The sequence below is a fragment of the Botryllus schlosseri genome, chromosome 4, assembly GCF_051294905.1.
Source record: "Botryllus schlosseri isolate E-star chromosome 4, Bs_hap1, whole genome shotgun sequence".
NCBI classification, from domain to species: domain Eukaryota; kingdom Metazoa; phylum Chordata; class Ascidiacea; order Stolidobranchia; family Styelidae; genus Botryllus; species Botryllus schlosseri.
Genome location: NC_137239.1, coordinates 17,920,400 through 17,936,482, shown reverse-complemented (window position 1 = coordinate 17,936,482; position 16,083 = coordinate 17,920,400). Strand labels below are relative to the sequence as shown.

General features: G+C 42.6%; 1 protein-coding gene and 1 long non-coding RNA gene across 2 annotated transcripts; both read left to right on the top strand.

The window, feature by feature from the left end:
* Positions 1–6,174: 6,174 nt before the first annotated feature.
* LOC145437194 (uncharacterized) lies at positions 6,175–11,558 on the top strand. The gene is made up of 2 exons (XR_013914611.1): positions 6,175–6,618; positions 11,027–11,558. It is a non-coding gene; the product is annotated as an uncharacterized LOC145437194 (long non-coding RNA).
* A 2,082-nt stretch (positions 11,559–13,640) lies between these two features.
* On the top strand, positions 13,641–15,861 carry LOC145437193 (large subunit GTPase 1 homolog). The gene has a single exon (XM_080314383.1). The coding sequence runs from the start codon at positions 13,866–13,868 to the stop codon at positions 15,552–15,554; it is 1,689 nt and encodes a 562-aa protein (XP_080170509.1). The 5' UTR covers positions 13,641–13,865; the 3' UTR covers positions 15,555–15,861.
* The last annotated feature ends 222 nt before the right edge of the window (positions 15,862–16,083 follow it).

Here is a 16,083-nt window from a genome sequence, read left to right as displayed (position 1 = left end):
CGACATTTCATTGCTATTTCGAAGTGTAGCAATAAGGTAACGACACTGTTGGGATTTCGTCTATTGGTACTGGTACTTGAAAATGCGACCAGAAACTGCTAAAAGTGACGAAAATTAGGATATTATAAATGCGAAGAATTCGATATCACTAAGCAGAGTTATAAAAAGTGGGGTTAACAAGCCTTTAACTGGAAACTGAGCAGTCAACACAATGACTTGGACTCGGACTCGAGTCATATAATACCGTGACTTGGACTTGACCCGCTGAATTGGACTTATTGGACTCGGACTTTACTCGATGGTGAATTGGAGAATGGAGATGACTCGACTTGACTCGAGTCAAAACTATAAAAGTGATATATGGACTTGTGACTCGTAGCCTTGCTAGTCGGATATACATAACCCAGCAAATTTGAAGTATTCTGTACAACCAATGCCATTGATAGAAGCGGCGGCAAACTTCAACCGCACCTTTGCGATGAAGTAAAATTTTCCTCGACCTGTGTCGGTTGAAAATTACAACTAACGCAAGCAGCGGGAGTGCTGCATTGTCGCAATTGTTGCAATTGTCGCTCCGACAGTCAACGAGCATGTCCATTGTCCAGTGTCCACATTCAAGTCGCAATACAAGCAATTTTACTACTAAATGAATACTAGTCCATCCTCAAGATTACCGGACCACGACTGATCTATCGATCTCGCCTTTCATGACATGCCACTCCATTTCTCGTTACTTGTTTTTTTTCTATACTATCTTCTGTACTTTTCATTGAGCGTGCATGCCTCCTCTTTGCATCACCTAGGCCAAGGTGGTTGTCTGCTTCCATAGAATACTCCAAGTCGCTTCGACACCTTCCTATCTTTTCACTGTATCGTATTTTGTGGTATATTGCACTGATAAAAATTGCTAATAAACCAATGATGATGATCATTTTGTGTATCTTCTTTTACTATACATTCAGTGTGCAATGTGCATGTGCATATGTGGTAGGGATGGTGTGAACGTGAGGTTCACGTTCGCGTTCTGTGTGTGAACCTCGGAAATTTAGAAGTTCGCGTTCACAACAGAACCTTGGTAGGTTCTGCACTGTGAACCTTTTGGTAAATTGTAATTTTCACTCCATTATAAGATCTTTGGCTCAAATTTATTGCATTTCAACTGCGGGCCACTCCATGCATGGTGCTGGCAGCATAAAAAATCAACACTAAACGAGCATGCACCATGCACCTCGACAACCTTAAACGTTTTACTTGCTTTGTTGCAAAAATTTTCTCGGAATATCCAGCTTTCCCTTTGTGAATATTTAGTGACTCTCTGCTGTGAGATTGACCCGCAATCACACAACATCACGAGCGATATACGTAGTCAGCGAGTGATGCTTATTCAACCAATCAATGACATTGATATCGTCTTATGATGTAAAAAATCGAACGGTCGTACGGGGTCAATCTTGACTTCATATCTTTACTGTATCATTAAAACCAAATCCGTGCGATTAAGGTGCTTGCTACTAGGGATGGTGTGAACCCCTGAAAGGTTCAGGTTCGTGTGAACGCGAACCTTTTTAAAAGGTTCTGTGTGAACACGAACGTGAACCTCATGACGTCACGTGACGTCATATTACTAATTCCAACCCTATCTTTCAATGAAGTGATAGCCTATATTAATGTACACGATACCTAGCGACGACTTGGCCCACATAATGCAACAATTCTGAAGTACATATTGGCGTTTTAAACGTGTATCAACTGAGGCAATCAAAGGATATCATACTACCATAAAATCAATATCTTTCGTCGCTTTGCCAACAATTTCGACGAGGACTTACCAGGGAATATACGCTTAACCCCCATCGGTCTAGGCCAGACCGGACAATGTATTCGGTGTCTGAGTATTGCTAAATTGATATTGATCAGAGTGTAAAATGGGTTTCTATATTTGCTACCGATATTACCTCATCAAGAAGTTATACAACAGTAGCCAACTCCTCAATCGCACAGATTTGGTTTTAATGATGCAGTAAAGATATGAAGTCCAGAGTGACCCCATACGCTTCTCGAATTTTTACATCAGAAAACGATATCAATCTTATTGATTGGTTGAATAAGCATCCTTCGCTGACTACGTATTTCGCTCGTGATGTTGTGTGATTGCGGGTCAAGCTCACAGCAGAGAGTCACTGGATAATTCGAGCAAACTTTTGTAACAAAGCAAGTAAAACATTTGAGATTGTCAAGGTGCATGCTCGTTTAGTGTTGATTTTGAATGCTGCCAGCGCCATGCTGCATGGAGTGGCCCGCAGTTAAAATGCAATAAATTTGAACCAATGATGTTATAATGAAGTGAAAATTGCAATATATGAAAAAGGTTCACAGTGCAGAACCTACCAAGGTTCTGTTGTGAACGCGAACCTCTAAATTTCCGAGGTTCACACACAGAACGCGAACGTGAACCTCACGTTCACACCATCCCTACTTGCTACTGCTGCATAACTTGTTGTTGTTTGCGGTATCGGTAGCGAGTATAGAAACCCGTTGTACACTCAGCTCAATATCAATGAAGCAATACTCAGATTCCGAACACATTGTCCGGTCTGGCCGTCGAAAAATTTGGATTTGAATAAAATAGTATTTACGGTGAGCACAACTATAATAAATAAACAAAGAATCGGTCACCGTAAATACTATTTTATTCAAATCCAAATTTTTCGACGGCAATAACTCCGCTTCCACTGGTTGGAATTGAACCAAATTTGGTGAGCATCGTTTCTATAGACATCCTAACACATTTTTTATTATTTATTTTTATATGATAAATAGAAACTTTCTTCTCCTGTAGCAAAGCGGTTACTGGCTGGAATTGAACCAAATTTTGTGTGTAGGCTTAAATTAGGTAACCTAACAATTTTATCAAGTAGCCAGTACGATTTGAGAAAAAAAGTCATTTTTGAAGAGCCCTAGTGTACATTAATATAGGACATAGGCTATCACTTCATTGAAAGATAGGGTTGGAATTAGCAATATGACGTCACGAGGTTCACGTTCGTGTTCACACAGAACCTTTCAAAAAGGTTCGCGTTCACACGAACCTGAACCTTTCAGAGGTTCACACCATCCCTAATATGTGGTGTATTGAACTGATAAAATTGCTAATAAACCAATGATGATGGTGTAGCAGCCACTTGGCGCTTATGGCTCTGCGCCAGGGGTGGCAGGCTGGTAGGGGGCGGCAGAATGTGAGGTGATGACTTTTTTAGTCAACACAACAAGATTTCGAGTAAATATAATAGATTAAGTTGGAAATATTTCAAATTTTGACTGCATTTCAACAAAAGCCATGGGCATACGCCACTGTGTGCACTGTGCATGTCTACTATTTACATCGCCTAGGCCTAGGCGGGTGTCTGATTTCAAAGACCATTCCAAATCGTTTCGACACCTTCCTATGTTTTGATTTTTTGCAGTCTTGTGGTGTTTTAAAATGATGAAATTGCTAAAACTATAGAATGTTTACATTCTCTAATAAAACTGATACTCGATGCAATCTGCTCTTGCGTCACCGAATGGAAAACAGATATCAATTTGAGATGCCACCGGAGCGCGCCATTGACCCATTTAATTTTTTGACGTATGTGTTTTGTGTAGTTCTGGAACTTTCACGTGCATTTGCTGTGTCCCATCATAGTGTCCTATATGGTGTCGACACAAGCAAATCGCACGGTTCAATGAAATTGTATCACGTCACAGTTTCCATTTGGCTACAGGCAATTTGACGGTGATTTTTGACCGGCTTGCCGAGCATTAAATTTGATGAATCGGGTATCAATCGAAAGCTGACTCTGCATTGATTACGAAAATATAAATTTTATTCCGCTCGCGGCCCTGGAACCCCCACAATCAGCCCCCAATTATTCATTGTCGAGTAGATTGGCAGTGTGACGCAACAAAGCTGTCTGGCGAAACGTGAGACCAGCTCAAGAGCAAGGATGCGGCCGAGCGGCGAGAGTGGGATCAGCTGACGTGACGGCAATAGCGATGTGCAAACGCGCCACAGAGAAACGCAGCTTTTTCTATGCGTTTCGGTACAACCGAGCACACACCAGCCTTTCCTTGACTTGTAAGGGTAGAACTGGGTCCACAGAATGTATTAGGGCCCTACCAATTTTCGCGCAATATCCTTCAGCTGATAAAGATATGTAGGCTACGTCTAAGTAGTCTACATTGGATATGTCAGATTATTATGATATCGATTGCCTTAGCCCGCTTGTTGCGTAGGGCTACAGAGACACGTCGCGCTGTTGATGGCGGGTGTCGATACTTTCTATAGTCGCTTTTATGGTTAAGTGTGAGCAAGGATCATTGACCATGAGCATACATTACAAGCTTTTATTTGATCCGTATGGGTAGGACTTGGTCCGCGAATGCAGCAGGTAAAATGTTGATTGTTGAATAAAGTTTAACAGCAGGAGTGTCGAATTAAACTGGTATCGCTGTCGCGATTCAATCCGTTACTAGAAAGCTTGCGGGCCATACCTGCCAAATGATTCCAAAATGTTACCACCAAATTCATACCTTTGTTTTTCACTGGAATATATCTGATATCACTATAAACGTTGACGTTGGAATTTGGTTTAGCATTTTTCAATCACCAAATAGCGTTTTTGAATGCCGGGGACCTTTTGCGTCAAAAGTAATACAGTGGTATCGCAGATATTTGAATTATATTCATCCTGTAGCCTGTATATATATTCCTAATGTAACTTACGTAAAACGGATTTGCAGTATTTTTTTCGCATCTGTGAATAACTGAATTTCCATTGTCCATTCGGCCCAACAGAGTTTGCACTTTTTCGCCTTCTCGGAATTTGGCAAGGTCACCGACGTGGTGCTTATGGGGACTAGAGTGAAAACTCAACACTGTAGTTGTATTACTACAATATGACGCGAAACAATAACTTCATATTGTTAATTTATTCGCTAAAAGCTTTTCGACTAACTCTCATCAGTAGCAATAATAACTACAATATGATATATTTACATTATCTAAATTTGCTGTCTTGAGTGAATCTTATTACTTGAAAGTATATTTTTCTGACTAGAAATATCTCTAACAGCTGAAGGATTGCGCGAAAATTGGTAGGGACCGCAAATACACTCTGTGGACCCAGTTCTACCCTTACAAGTCAAGGAAAGGCTGGTGTGTGCTCGGTTGTACCGAAACGCATAGAAAAAGCTGCGTTTCTCTGTGGCGCGTTTGCACATCGCTGTTGCCGTCACGTCAGCTGATCCCACTCTCGCCGCTCGGCCGCATCCTTGCTCTTGAGCTGGTCTCACGTTTCGCCAGACAGCTTTGTTGCGTCACACTGCCAATCTACTCGACAATGAATAATTGGGGGCTGATTGTGGGGGTTCCAGGGCCGCGAGCGGAATAAAATTTATATTTTCGTAATCAATGCAGAGTCAGCTTTCGATTGATACCCGATTCATCAAATTTAATGCTCGGCAAGCCGGTCAAAAATCACCGTCAAATTGCCTGTAGCCAAATGGAAACTGTGACGTGATACAATTTCATTGAACCGTGCGATTTGCTTGTGTCGACACCATATAGGACACTATGGTCCCATATTTTGTGTACTTATATACGGTTATCTGCAGTTGTGCTCGAAGTATTGACTCTAGAGTGCTCTCAGAAACTAGCTCCCTTATTAGCGTGATATACGGATATATGTTGAAGTGTACGCTTATAGGCTTTGCACTTCGATGGAATAGTTCATAAGCTAAGCCTAAGCGGTTGAGGGTGTCTTTGATTTGTACATGTCGCCAATGTCGCCAATGTCACCAATGTCACCAATGTCGCCAATGTCGACGTGTATCTATTTTGTCAATGTCGCCAATGTCGCCAATGTCACCAATGTCGCCAATGTCACCAATGTCACCAATGTCGGCTATGTCGCCAATGTCACCAATGTCACCAATGTCGGCTATGTCACCAATGTCGCCAATGCCGACATTGCCGACAATTCCGCCATTGCCGACAATTCCGACATTGCCGACGATGCCGCTCGGGGGCCGAAACTAGGGTACTGTAGGCTAATGACAGGATTTTCGGTGACTCGACTCGACGAACGGGCGTAGGTACGCTGGCTAGCGAAATTTTTCACTATCATAAAGGGGGGCGTGTCTAAAAAAAGGTTGAGAACCACTGTCCTAAGTGAAGCAAGACTGCGTGGGCATTGCATGGTTCTTACATCTTTATGAAAAATTGAGATGTACACCATCGTCAGAATGTAGCAACACGGTGTGCCACCAGCAGTGTACGCAACAAACAACTTCATTGTTGTCAGCCAACAGCTGCTACAGTTGAACGTTCATTCCTCATTCCTCTTGTTGTTGTATGTATAATTGTATATTCATGGTGTTTGAAAGGGTTGTAACCAAGTCACACGGTCCCGAGTCACGCGAGTCAATCTTACTTTTGTGGTCTTGACTCGAGTCAAGTCGAGTCATTTTCAATTCATCACCGAGTCGAGTCCGAGTCAACGTCCCCGTTCAAAGGGTCAAGTCCGAGTCATAGTGTTATGACTCGAGTCCGAGTCCAAGTCACAGTATTGAAGTCATGTTCATCCCATGTTTTCAATCCTGTTTGTGTGATATCGAAGTTACATTATGGCATCCTCTGTTGGGGGGCTGCCAGTAAAACTGCACTCAAGCCACTGCAGAAACTACAGCATAAAGTACTCCGAATCATAGCTAGGGCTCCCAAGGGGCCTGGCTGCCCATCCAATAAGTCGCTGCTGAAGAGATTTGGCGTCCTAAACATAGAAGATATGCGGAAACTAGAAATCGCCAAGTTTATGTATCAGTTTCACTGCGGTCGTTGCCCTGAATATTTCAATGACTTCTTTACCTCTGAATCAAAAGCGCACAAGTACAACACACGCGCGTCCACGTCGTCCAAATATCATATGATCGACCGAAAAGATCATCGCTCCATCAAATATGCCGGACCTGATGTGTGGAACAGTATCCCGCCGGCCATCAGACAGTCGACGAGCATGTCCACATTCAAGTCGAAATACAAACAATTACTACTAAATAAATACAGTCCATCCTCAAGATTACCGGACCACGACTGACCTATCGATCTCGCTTCCCATGACATGCCGCCCTATTTCTTGTCGCATTCTTTTTCTATACTATCTTCTTTACTTTCATTCAGTGTGCATGCCTCCTCTTTACATCGCTTAGGCCAAGGTGGGTGTCAGATTCCATAGACTACTCCTTGTCGCTTCGACATCTTCCTGTCTTTTCATTGTATCGCATTTTTTGTGGTGTACTGATAAAATTGCTAATAAACCAATGACGATGATGATGATGCTCGCCAGACTTGCTTATTTTGTCCCTATCAGAATCTTGGCACATACAGACAGTTCCTGGCCTCATTTACCAATACTACAGATAGACGAGACAGGCCGCCAATATGATAACTTTAATAATCTTAGAACTTCAAATCAAATATCTGTCTTGTCAGTCCGATATATATCACAAATACAAGCATTCAGTTTTTATTACGAGCACATCGACGACAGCTCACAAATAGCTGATTGAGAACCAACGAATTCAAGTCTACATAATATCTGATAGAGAACCTACGAATTCACGTCTACAAATTAGGTGATAGAGAATCAACAGATGCATGTTTATGTAGGTAGAGGTATTTTCACCAGGCCAGCATGCTGTAAAAGCGTGCATGCGCAGCTATGTGCACTGTGCACTGACAAAAGAACAGAAGCCTTTTGGTGGTGACAAATAGCGATGTCGGCAGAATTCGTCAGATGCGTTGATCTAACCATTACGATTCGCAAATTTCTTCGTCTGCGAGTCATATAAAATAAGCCAAGTCGATCAATGACTTGAGTCGAGCCATGCGTAATGACTCGAGTACAAGTCGAGTCAATCCAACTATTGACTCGAGTCGAGTCGAGTCATTTTCCCATTTCAAGAAAATGACTCGAGTCAAGTCGAGTCACAAAAAAATCGTGACTCGAGTCTGACTCGAGTCGAGTCATGACTCGAGTCATTACAACCCTAGTGTTTGTCGACTACAATGGTCATTTACACCAGGCCGGTATTCCTTATTTTCGATTCCGTATCCGCCGAATATCTGCCGACTTGTAGCACGGCCCCCTACTCTGCTTTTTGTAAGACACCGCTTACGCGGATGAGATGACGAGGAACCTAGGAATTCTGGAGTCGACCTCGGTCGGACTAGAACCCACAACCCATTGGTGTTGTAGCTGTGGATTATACCACTACGCTATCTCATCTCATCGCATTCTTGACAAGCTACTCAGTAAAGACAGACACTTTTTACCCGAGAATCAGGGATATCTGGAACTAGAAATGTAGATATCCCTGCCGATAATGTAGGAAAGTATCTTTCGTTGTACTACAACAAATTTTACTTATTTTCCCTATAGTATGTCATGTACTGGAATTCATCATAGGGCCAGATTTTGTTAAAATAATATTTTGTCATGTAAACATTTGTCAGTTTTTGAGTCAAAAATGTTTTTTCAGATAAAACTACTTCGTAAGGACAGACAGTTTAAACCAGTAATGAGGGTAAGTAGTACAATGCCAACATTTTTGGGAAAACACCTAATTTGCATACGTTAGGTCAATATATGGTCAAAATTTAGTTTTTTAAGGTAAAAAAATGTCAAAATTTAGATTTTTTAGGTCAAAATCGTTCGTTTTTTAGGTCAAAAAAATCGCCCTAGTTATAATTTACATATAACAAAGATATATTTGTTGGTTCCGACGAAAATGCGGTCATAAGTCAGACTCTTGGAGTTCTTCCGATTCCTTAATTCTGTCTCTCGCGCTAATCATGATCCGGGGCAACAGGGTGTTGATAAAATTTGTTCGTGGTGAATGCATCGACAACCATTGGTTCTTGAAATCTTATTTTGATAAAATCACTCTTGATCGGGGAAGGGTGTAGCCCAATGGTTCCCAACGTGGGTGATATCACCCCCAGGGGGCGATTTGGCGGTCTAGGGGGTGAAAATAACGAAGGGGTCGATGGGGGGCGAAAACGGACGGAGGGGGCGAAAACAACGAAGGGGGCGATTGCGCGTTAAAACGGCTTTATTGGAGTCGGTATCGTAACTACCGCACTCCAAACCCCCTCCAATTGGGGGTGGGGGCCGCAACCGAAAGAAGCCCAAAATTATTTCGTGAATTAACATGAATGATAGAGTAATTTTTTAGAAATTCATGCGACTTTTCCAAAAAATTTTCCGCGCTGCGTGCGATTTAATATTTTCATGTGTCTTGATGTTGGGGGCCCTATCACCCAACAAAATACGCATGATTTATGGAAATGGGAGACTTCGGCGTCGGTCAGTACTGCGCCACGACGCACCAAGACATATGAAGTTACAGGCCATGTAACATGCGACTCCGAGAAGTGTGCCAGAACGATCAGCAGCGAGAAGACCTTGGCCGAAAAGGAATGCCCTTGTGCTGACCGAAAACTTCGAAATATATACATACATATTTGTTTAATTGTCCATAGGCGCCTCAATGGCTGGCGTCGAATGTTCCTGCCCTGGCGACCTTAACCCTACAGGACAAATGCCATCCCGCAAGGAAAAAATTATTTGCCAGTAAAGTAATACCAATATACCAAATCATGTACGTCTTTTAGTTTGGTACGTTTTGACGATTTCCATATCTTCTGACATAGCAGATATAGGAGGTCACGAAACAGCATCATATAAAGAAGTCAATACAACAACGATTCCGCCCGAAGATGTTTAATTATTATTCAGGGGTCCTACTTTTTCCAACATACCACACCGACCATATTGACCGATTCAAACATGAATTATATAAATTTGTCGCGCCTCGCGCGTTTAGGCGAAATACGATGACTAACAAACAGTACATGAAATAGCTGATATGTAGCGACAAAAAGCCCACTGGCTGAGGGGGTCTGGGTTTGGTTTATCACGTTATGGGCCAAAGATTAACTTTTTTTCGGGGGGGAAGTGACGAAGTGCTGTTTTCAGTTCCCAATAATTGGGGGGCGATGATCGCTGTGGAGCTTCAAAAGGGGGCGAGTAGTCGAAAAAGGTTGGGGACCACAGCCTATATGGGCGACCATTTTTGCTCAGCTGGCATCAAAATGATTCTTTTCTTGGAGCGGGTCATTCGAAGACCATATACGTTCAAATATAGTGAAGCTTACACGCTATAACGTGTTTGTCACTACAGGGCACTTAGCTACAATGACTTCATGTTTAATCTGGATTACTGATACGACGCACGTTGACCATTTATAGTATATATGAATTTCGTCAATAATATTGATATAGTTGCACATTTTATATCATACATTTATCGTTTCTCCAACTATTTGATCGATTTACAGATAGAGCTTATGGGAGGGGTGTCTTTGAAAATTTAGCGCAATTAATTGATATAATGATGCATCGGGTGGGCGCAGCATTGTTATCACTTTGTTGCAAGTTGTTATTAGGCCTACTTGACCTCCCATCAGGTTTGTCATAAAAGTCAAAATATATTGGAATTCTCTAAACGTACGAAAAAACTTGTGAGACACACACGATTCCAAAGGTCTTTTTTTTATTTAAAGAAAAATTTGGCAGTTACCACCTGTTGGTCTTTTACACCACGGACAATAATGCCGAAAGTAGAAATGAAAAGCAGTTAATGATGGGGTTACGTACGTCTTGGTTGGAAAGACATAATGCCGTTCAAAATCGCGTCGCGGGCCACATTTGGCGCAATCTCGGCGACGACGAACTATGTTCGCAAATCAAAATATCGAAATGATTATATTGGAATCTGCTTTGTATATGACAACGATTTCGAGTTTCAAGTAAGCCCTTTCTTTTATTTTGATAACTCGATCCTTGACACACATCTTCTGAACGTTATGTTTTAGCATTAGCGGATATCAATTAGGCTAGGCCTACGCCAATTACGGTTTGAGGCGAACAGCGCAGATTCGATGTTATTCAGTTTCAAGACGTCACTCAACTTATTCACCGGTAGAGTTGATGGAGAGGGCAAGTGAATGACGTGTCCACGGCCGCACAAATTTCCTTCTATGGCCGCTGGTTGGCCACCCCTGGTTTACACGAATGTCATGGCGAGGAGGAGCCTAGATAAACCTCCAAAACATTAGGTAGGAATAGCGAGGAGTCTAGATAAACCTGCAACACTTAGGTAGGAATTCTGGAGCCAACCTCGGTCGCACTCGAACTCGTAACCGAGCGAGATAGTGTACTTTTTGCCAGCGTCCCTACCTACAGTACCCTAGTTTCGGCCCCCGAGCGGCATCGTCGGCAATGTCGGAATTGTCGGCAATGGCGGAATTGTCGGCAATGTCGGCATTGGCGACATTGGTGACATAGCCGACATTGGTGACATTGGCGACATTGGTGACATAGCCGACATTGGTGACATTGGTGACATTGGTGACATTGGCGACATTGGTGACATTGGCGACATTGGTGACATTGGCGACATTGACAAAATAGATACACGTCGACATTGGCGACATTGGTGACATTGGCGACATTGGCGACATGTACAAATCAAAGACACCCAGCGGTTGATGCTGTGAAGATAGATAGAGAGTAGACATTTAACCGTACTACAGTACTTGGGTTTTGAGGATTATGTCGTATACTTTTGACAGTAATGTACAATGTGTTGCCCTATATACTCCTTGGATAACTGATTTGACTGCTTTCAATGCATCTGTTGCATAAATGAGATGAGACATCCAATGCATATATGTATACAGTTAACTACCGGTTAAGTACGCACCCGTTTAAGTTCGCATCCCAAATAAGTACGCAAAAATTATTCGCAAATGCTGGGTTCAACTTTTTCCGCAATTTTTTTTTCAAACAGCAACTACATTACCTGGATTAACTGGAAAACTACAACGTCAATTAAACAATTGTTCAATGCTTGAACATGTCGTGTAAAGTGATCTGATGCATATTTTGCACTCTTTTCTGCTTACGGCTTCAAACGTCGCCTGTCTCAGTTTTCGCTGAAAGCATTCAAAAGTGCTTTTGGGATTATTGGAAGCATGCCCTGCTTGATCCTGTAAGGCAGGACACAGCAAGTGATCCTCAACTACAGGCACTTTGTTGTAAAGTTGTTCAAAGCCGTGAAAAACGATGGTGTTTTCGATAGGTATACAATCGTTGCTCGAGCCAGCCTCATCACCAGTGTCATAATTTTCAGTCTGCATCGTTTTCAACACCTCATTCACGTCACCCAATATTGCCTGTGAATACTCTTCATTATTCTCGTCATCAACATGCATAAATCCTTCTATAGCTCGTCTTTGTCAATCGAAATATCCACACACTTGAATCAGCGCAAAATTTCAGACATGTCAGACATAAAGATAGCTTCCTCATCAACGCCCCCATTCAACGGAGTTAGTAATTGAGCCGGAGTTTGTTACCGACGCACCCGATATTAAATCCCATGCTTGCTATACATAGTGAGCAGCATCCAGCAAATGAGCAACGTTCCCATAATCAACACCTGCTCCCCCTCCGGGTAATCTGTTAGCTGGATTTTTCTTACGGGGCTTCAAGTTCTCGTCAAGCTCGTAAAAGTCCAGAAACTCATTGAGATATAAATATTCGTACCTCTCCTTCATTGCCGCGATGATTCCCATGACACACAGCTGTTTCCAACTAGTACAGTTTGGTGGGAAGAATTCCACTTTGACGTTATTCCGTTCAAAGGCTGAAAAATGTCCCGTAGCGTTATCCAACAAGAGAACCGGGCGTCCTGTTCTCTTTTTTACTTCAGGATAAAACACTTCGATGAACCATTTCCAACATGTGTCAACGTCCATCCATGCTTTACGCCGACTAAGATATTTGACAGGCCATCTCCGATTCTTTATACAGGCCGGAGATTTAGATTTCCCAATCAATGTGCACGGAGCTTTGTGTGCTCCTGTGGCATTTGCACAAACAACCTTCTTTTAGTCGGAGCGGACGGCACACACAACTTGGCGATGACTTCCAATCCTAGCTTTGCCTGACATGCGAAAGCAAAAATTGTGCAAAACAAATTACCTGGGCTGTACTGTACACTTTACAGAAAATAATGGCATATAAAACGACACAACAAAAAATGAACATGGGCAACGTATCGTCAATGACGTATAAATGCAAAATTTGTGCTTAGCTACACGCATATCTTCACTAGGTGGCTGCATATCTGCTAAGTACGCTCTACCACAAAAGTTCGTACACAAGTACACAAGTTGCGTACTTAACCGGGAGATGACTGTATATCCATATGACTTCACTCTTCACACATATTTCAGCTTTTCCAAATTACATTAGAATCAGAATTATAGCTATACACCGTCTTTTCCAAATTATATGAAAATTACAATTACTGAATTTCTGTAATCTTGGAAATTGAATCAAGTCCAGTTCATATCAAATCGCGCTGTTCTTTCTCATGAGCATGAAGATGGCCCCGTGGATTGCAAATGTCGGTACACGGCAAGGTTGGCCCATTTCGCACTATAGGCCTACAGTACTCCTGTCGCATTTTCAGGAAAACCAAAACTAAAAATTAAATTAGAATTATAGATGCCTACATTTCGCTCAAAGCAGTTTACGGTAATTAATCTGGTCGGCAGATGAAATCAATATGCCGTATTCTGTCAATCTGAATTCGAAGCCTGCATTCATTTTTCTATCGAAATTTTCAGAACGTTTTCACGGATATACTAAACCTGATAAAAGCACAGCAAACGGTGTTTCCAAATCTGCGCAATGCCGCATAAAGGAAAACAAAGCTCCCTCGGTCGCGCGTTGATGAACCAGAGATTCAGCGGAAAGCGCCAAACCTCCGGCAATGACGCTTCTTCCCAGCACATGCGCGAGTACGCGCAAATAGCCGACAAGGCTGTCGTCAATCTCAAGTCAGTAACGGAACTCAGTGCGCTGGACGACTTTCTAGAAACCGCCGAGCTCGCGGGCACGGAGTTCACGGCTGAAAGGATGAACGTAGAATATGTGCAAGCTGATTCGCTAGGTGTGATATCGACTGAGGAAGGTGAACTTATTAAATCTGCGCAAGAACTTTACAAAGACAGCATTCGTATACCACGTCGCCCGAAGTGGAATGAGAGTATGTCTGGCCAAGAGCTGGATTCTCTAGAAAGAGAATCTTTCTTGTTATGGAGACGCAGCCTTGCTGACATACAAGACAAGGATCATGTTACTTTGACGCCGTACGAAAAAAACTTAGATTTTTGGCGTCAATTGTGGCGTGTAGTGGAACGTAGTGATCTTATCGTGCAAATAGTAGATGCCAGAAATCCTCTACTATATCGGTGTGAGGATCTTGAAAAGTACGTCTCTAGTCTTGAAGGTGAGAAAAAGAATATGATTTTAATCAACAAAGCCGACCTTTTGAGCGTGAAGCAAAGACAAATGTGGGTGGAGTATTTCGACGAGCGCGATATTCCAGTAGCATTTTGGTCTGCAACGTTGGAGGCTGAAAACGCAGCTGTCGAACCGAGCGTACCACGAAAATTTAGCGAAGCCGATTATAAATCCAATAATTCCGTATTACTCTCGAAGTTTGAGCTGATAGACTTCTTCAAAGGCCTGCTCCCCGAATCGGATAAAGAGGCACGCACGATAGGCATGGTAGGCTACCCGAACGTCGGTAAAAGCTCGACTATCAACACGATATTAGATGCCAAAAAAGTTGCGGTATCTGCCACGCCTGGTCGTACCAAACACTTTCAAACGTTTTTCCTCGAAAAAGACTTGGTGCTGTGCGATTGCCCGGGGCTGGTCTTTCCTAGTTTCGTGACAAACAAGGCCGAGATGGTGCTAAGCGGAATATTACCGGTGGACGAAATGAGAGATCACGTGCCGCCGATTAACTTGATTTGTCAAAAAATCCCGAGGAAAATCTTAGAGGTGACGTACGGGATCAACATTCCAAAACCGATGGATGGGGAAAACGAGTCGCGTAATCCTACTTCGCTCGAATTGTTGGATTCTTATGGTTATATGAGAGGTTTTATGACCTCGAGGGGACTACCCGATAACCCCCGTTGTGCCAGGGTGATTTTAAAGGATTATCTGAAAGGTAAATTGCTGTACTGTTACTGCCCGCCTGGCTGCGACCAGGAGTTATTTTCTTCGTGGAACGATTCTTTGGTGCAAAAAGTGTTGACCGATTCCCAAGCGGACATAGATGCTACAAACGAGGAGGTGACGGCAGTGCTAAAACGTGCCGAGCGCGTTAATACGCATGAGAATCGGCCGAGGAACGAAGTGGATCACAGTTTTTTCAGCTCGCGACACGTACGGGCGTTAACGAAAGGCTCGTTGGCTGGTGAGACGCTGGTCGCTGATAAAACTGGGGGGAAATCGTACAAAAAGCATAACAATAAGAATAAGAAAGAGAAGATGCGGAGAATGAGAGGGACGCTGTATTCTTGATTGGTGGCGAAATTTCGATTGTCGGTCCTGATTGATAAATCATTCGGCTCAGCGCAGAGGTTCTCAACTGTTTTGCCTCGCACGGTACCTTGTTAGTTCACAGCATGCTAGCGCTTTGGGTACCACGCGTGCACGATTTTGGAAGCTGGTGACTTATAAGAAAGTAAAAAAAGTCGCTAACCTACGTTAGGCTATATTATTTGTTAATCGCCAGATTATGATGGTGACTAAACAAGGTCGTCAACCAACGTCATATCACTGTTCAGTGCCCAAGTGGGGGTGTTCAAAAATGACTTTTTTTCTTCAATCGTACTGGCTACTTGATGAAATTGTAAGGTTACCTAATTGAAGCCGACACACCAAATTAGGTTCAATTCCAGCCAGTAGCCGCATTGCTACAGAAAAAAGTTTCTATTTATTATATAAAAATGAATACCGGTAACAAAAAATTTCTGTTAATCCCATGAAAGTGTTAGGTTGTCTATAGAAACGATGTTCACCAAATTTGGTTCAATTCCAACCAGCGGAA

Bases quoted from the DNA above. Each gene is read 5' to 3' on its own strand.
- LOC145437193 (XM_080314383.1), top strand. From the start codon at position 13,866: ATGCCGCATAAAGGAAAACAAAGCTCCCTCGGTCGCGCGTTGATGAAC.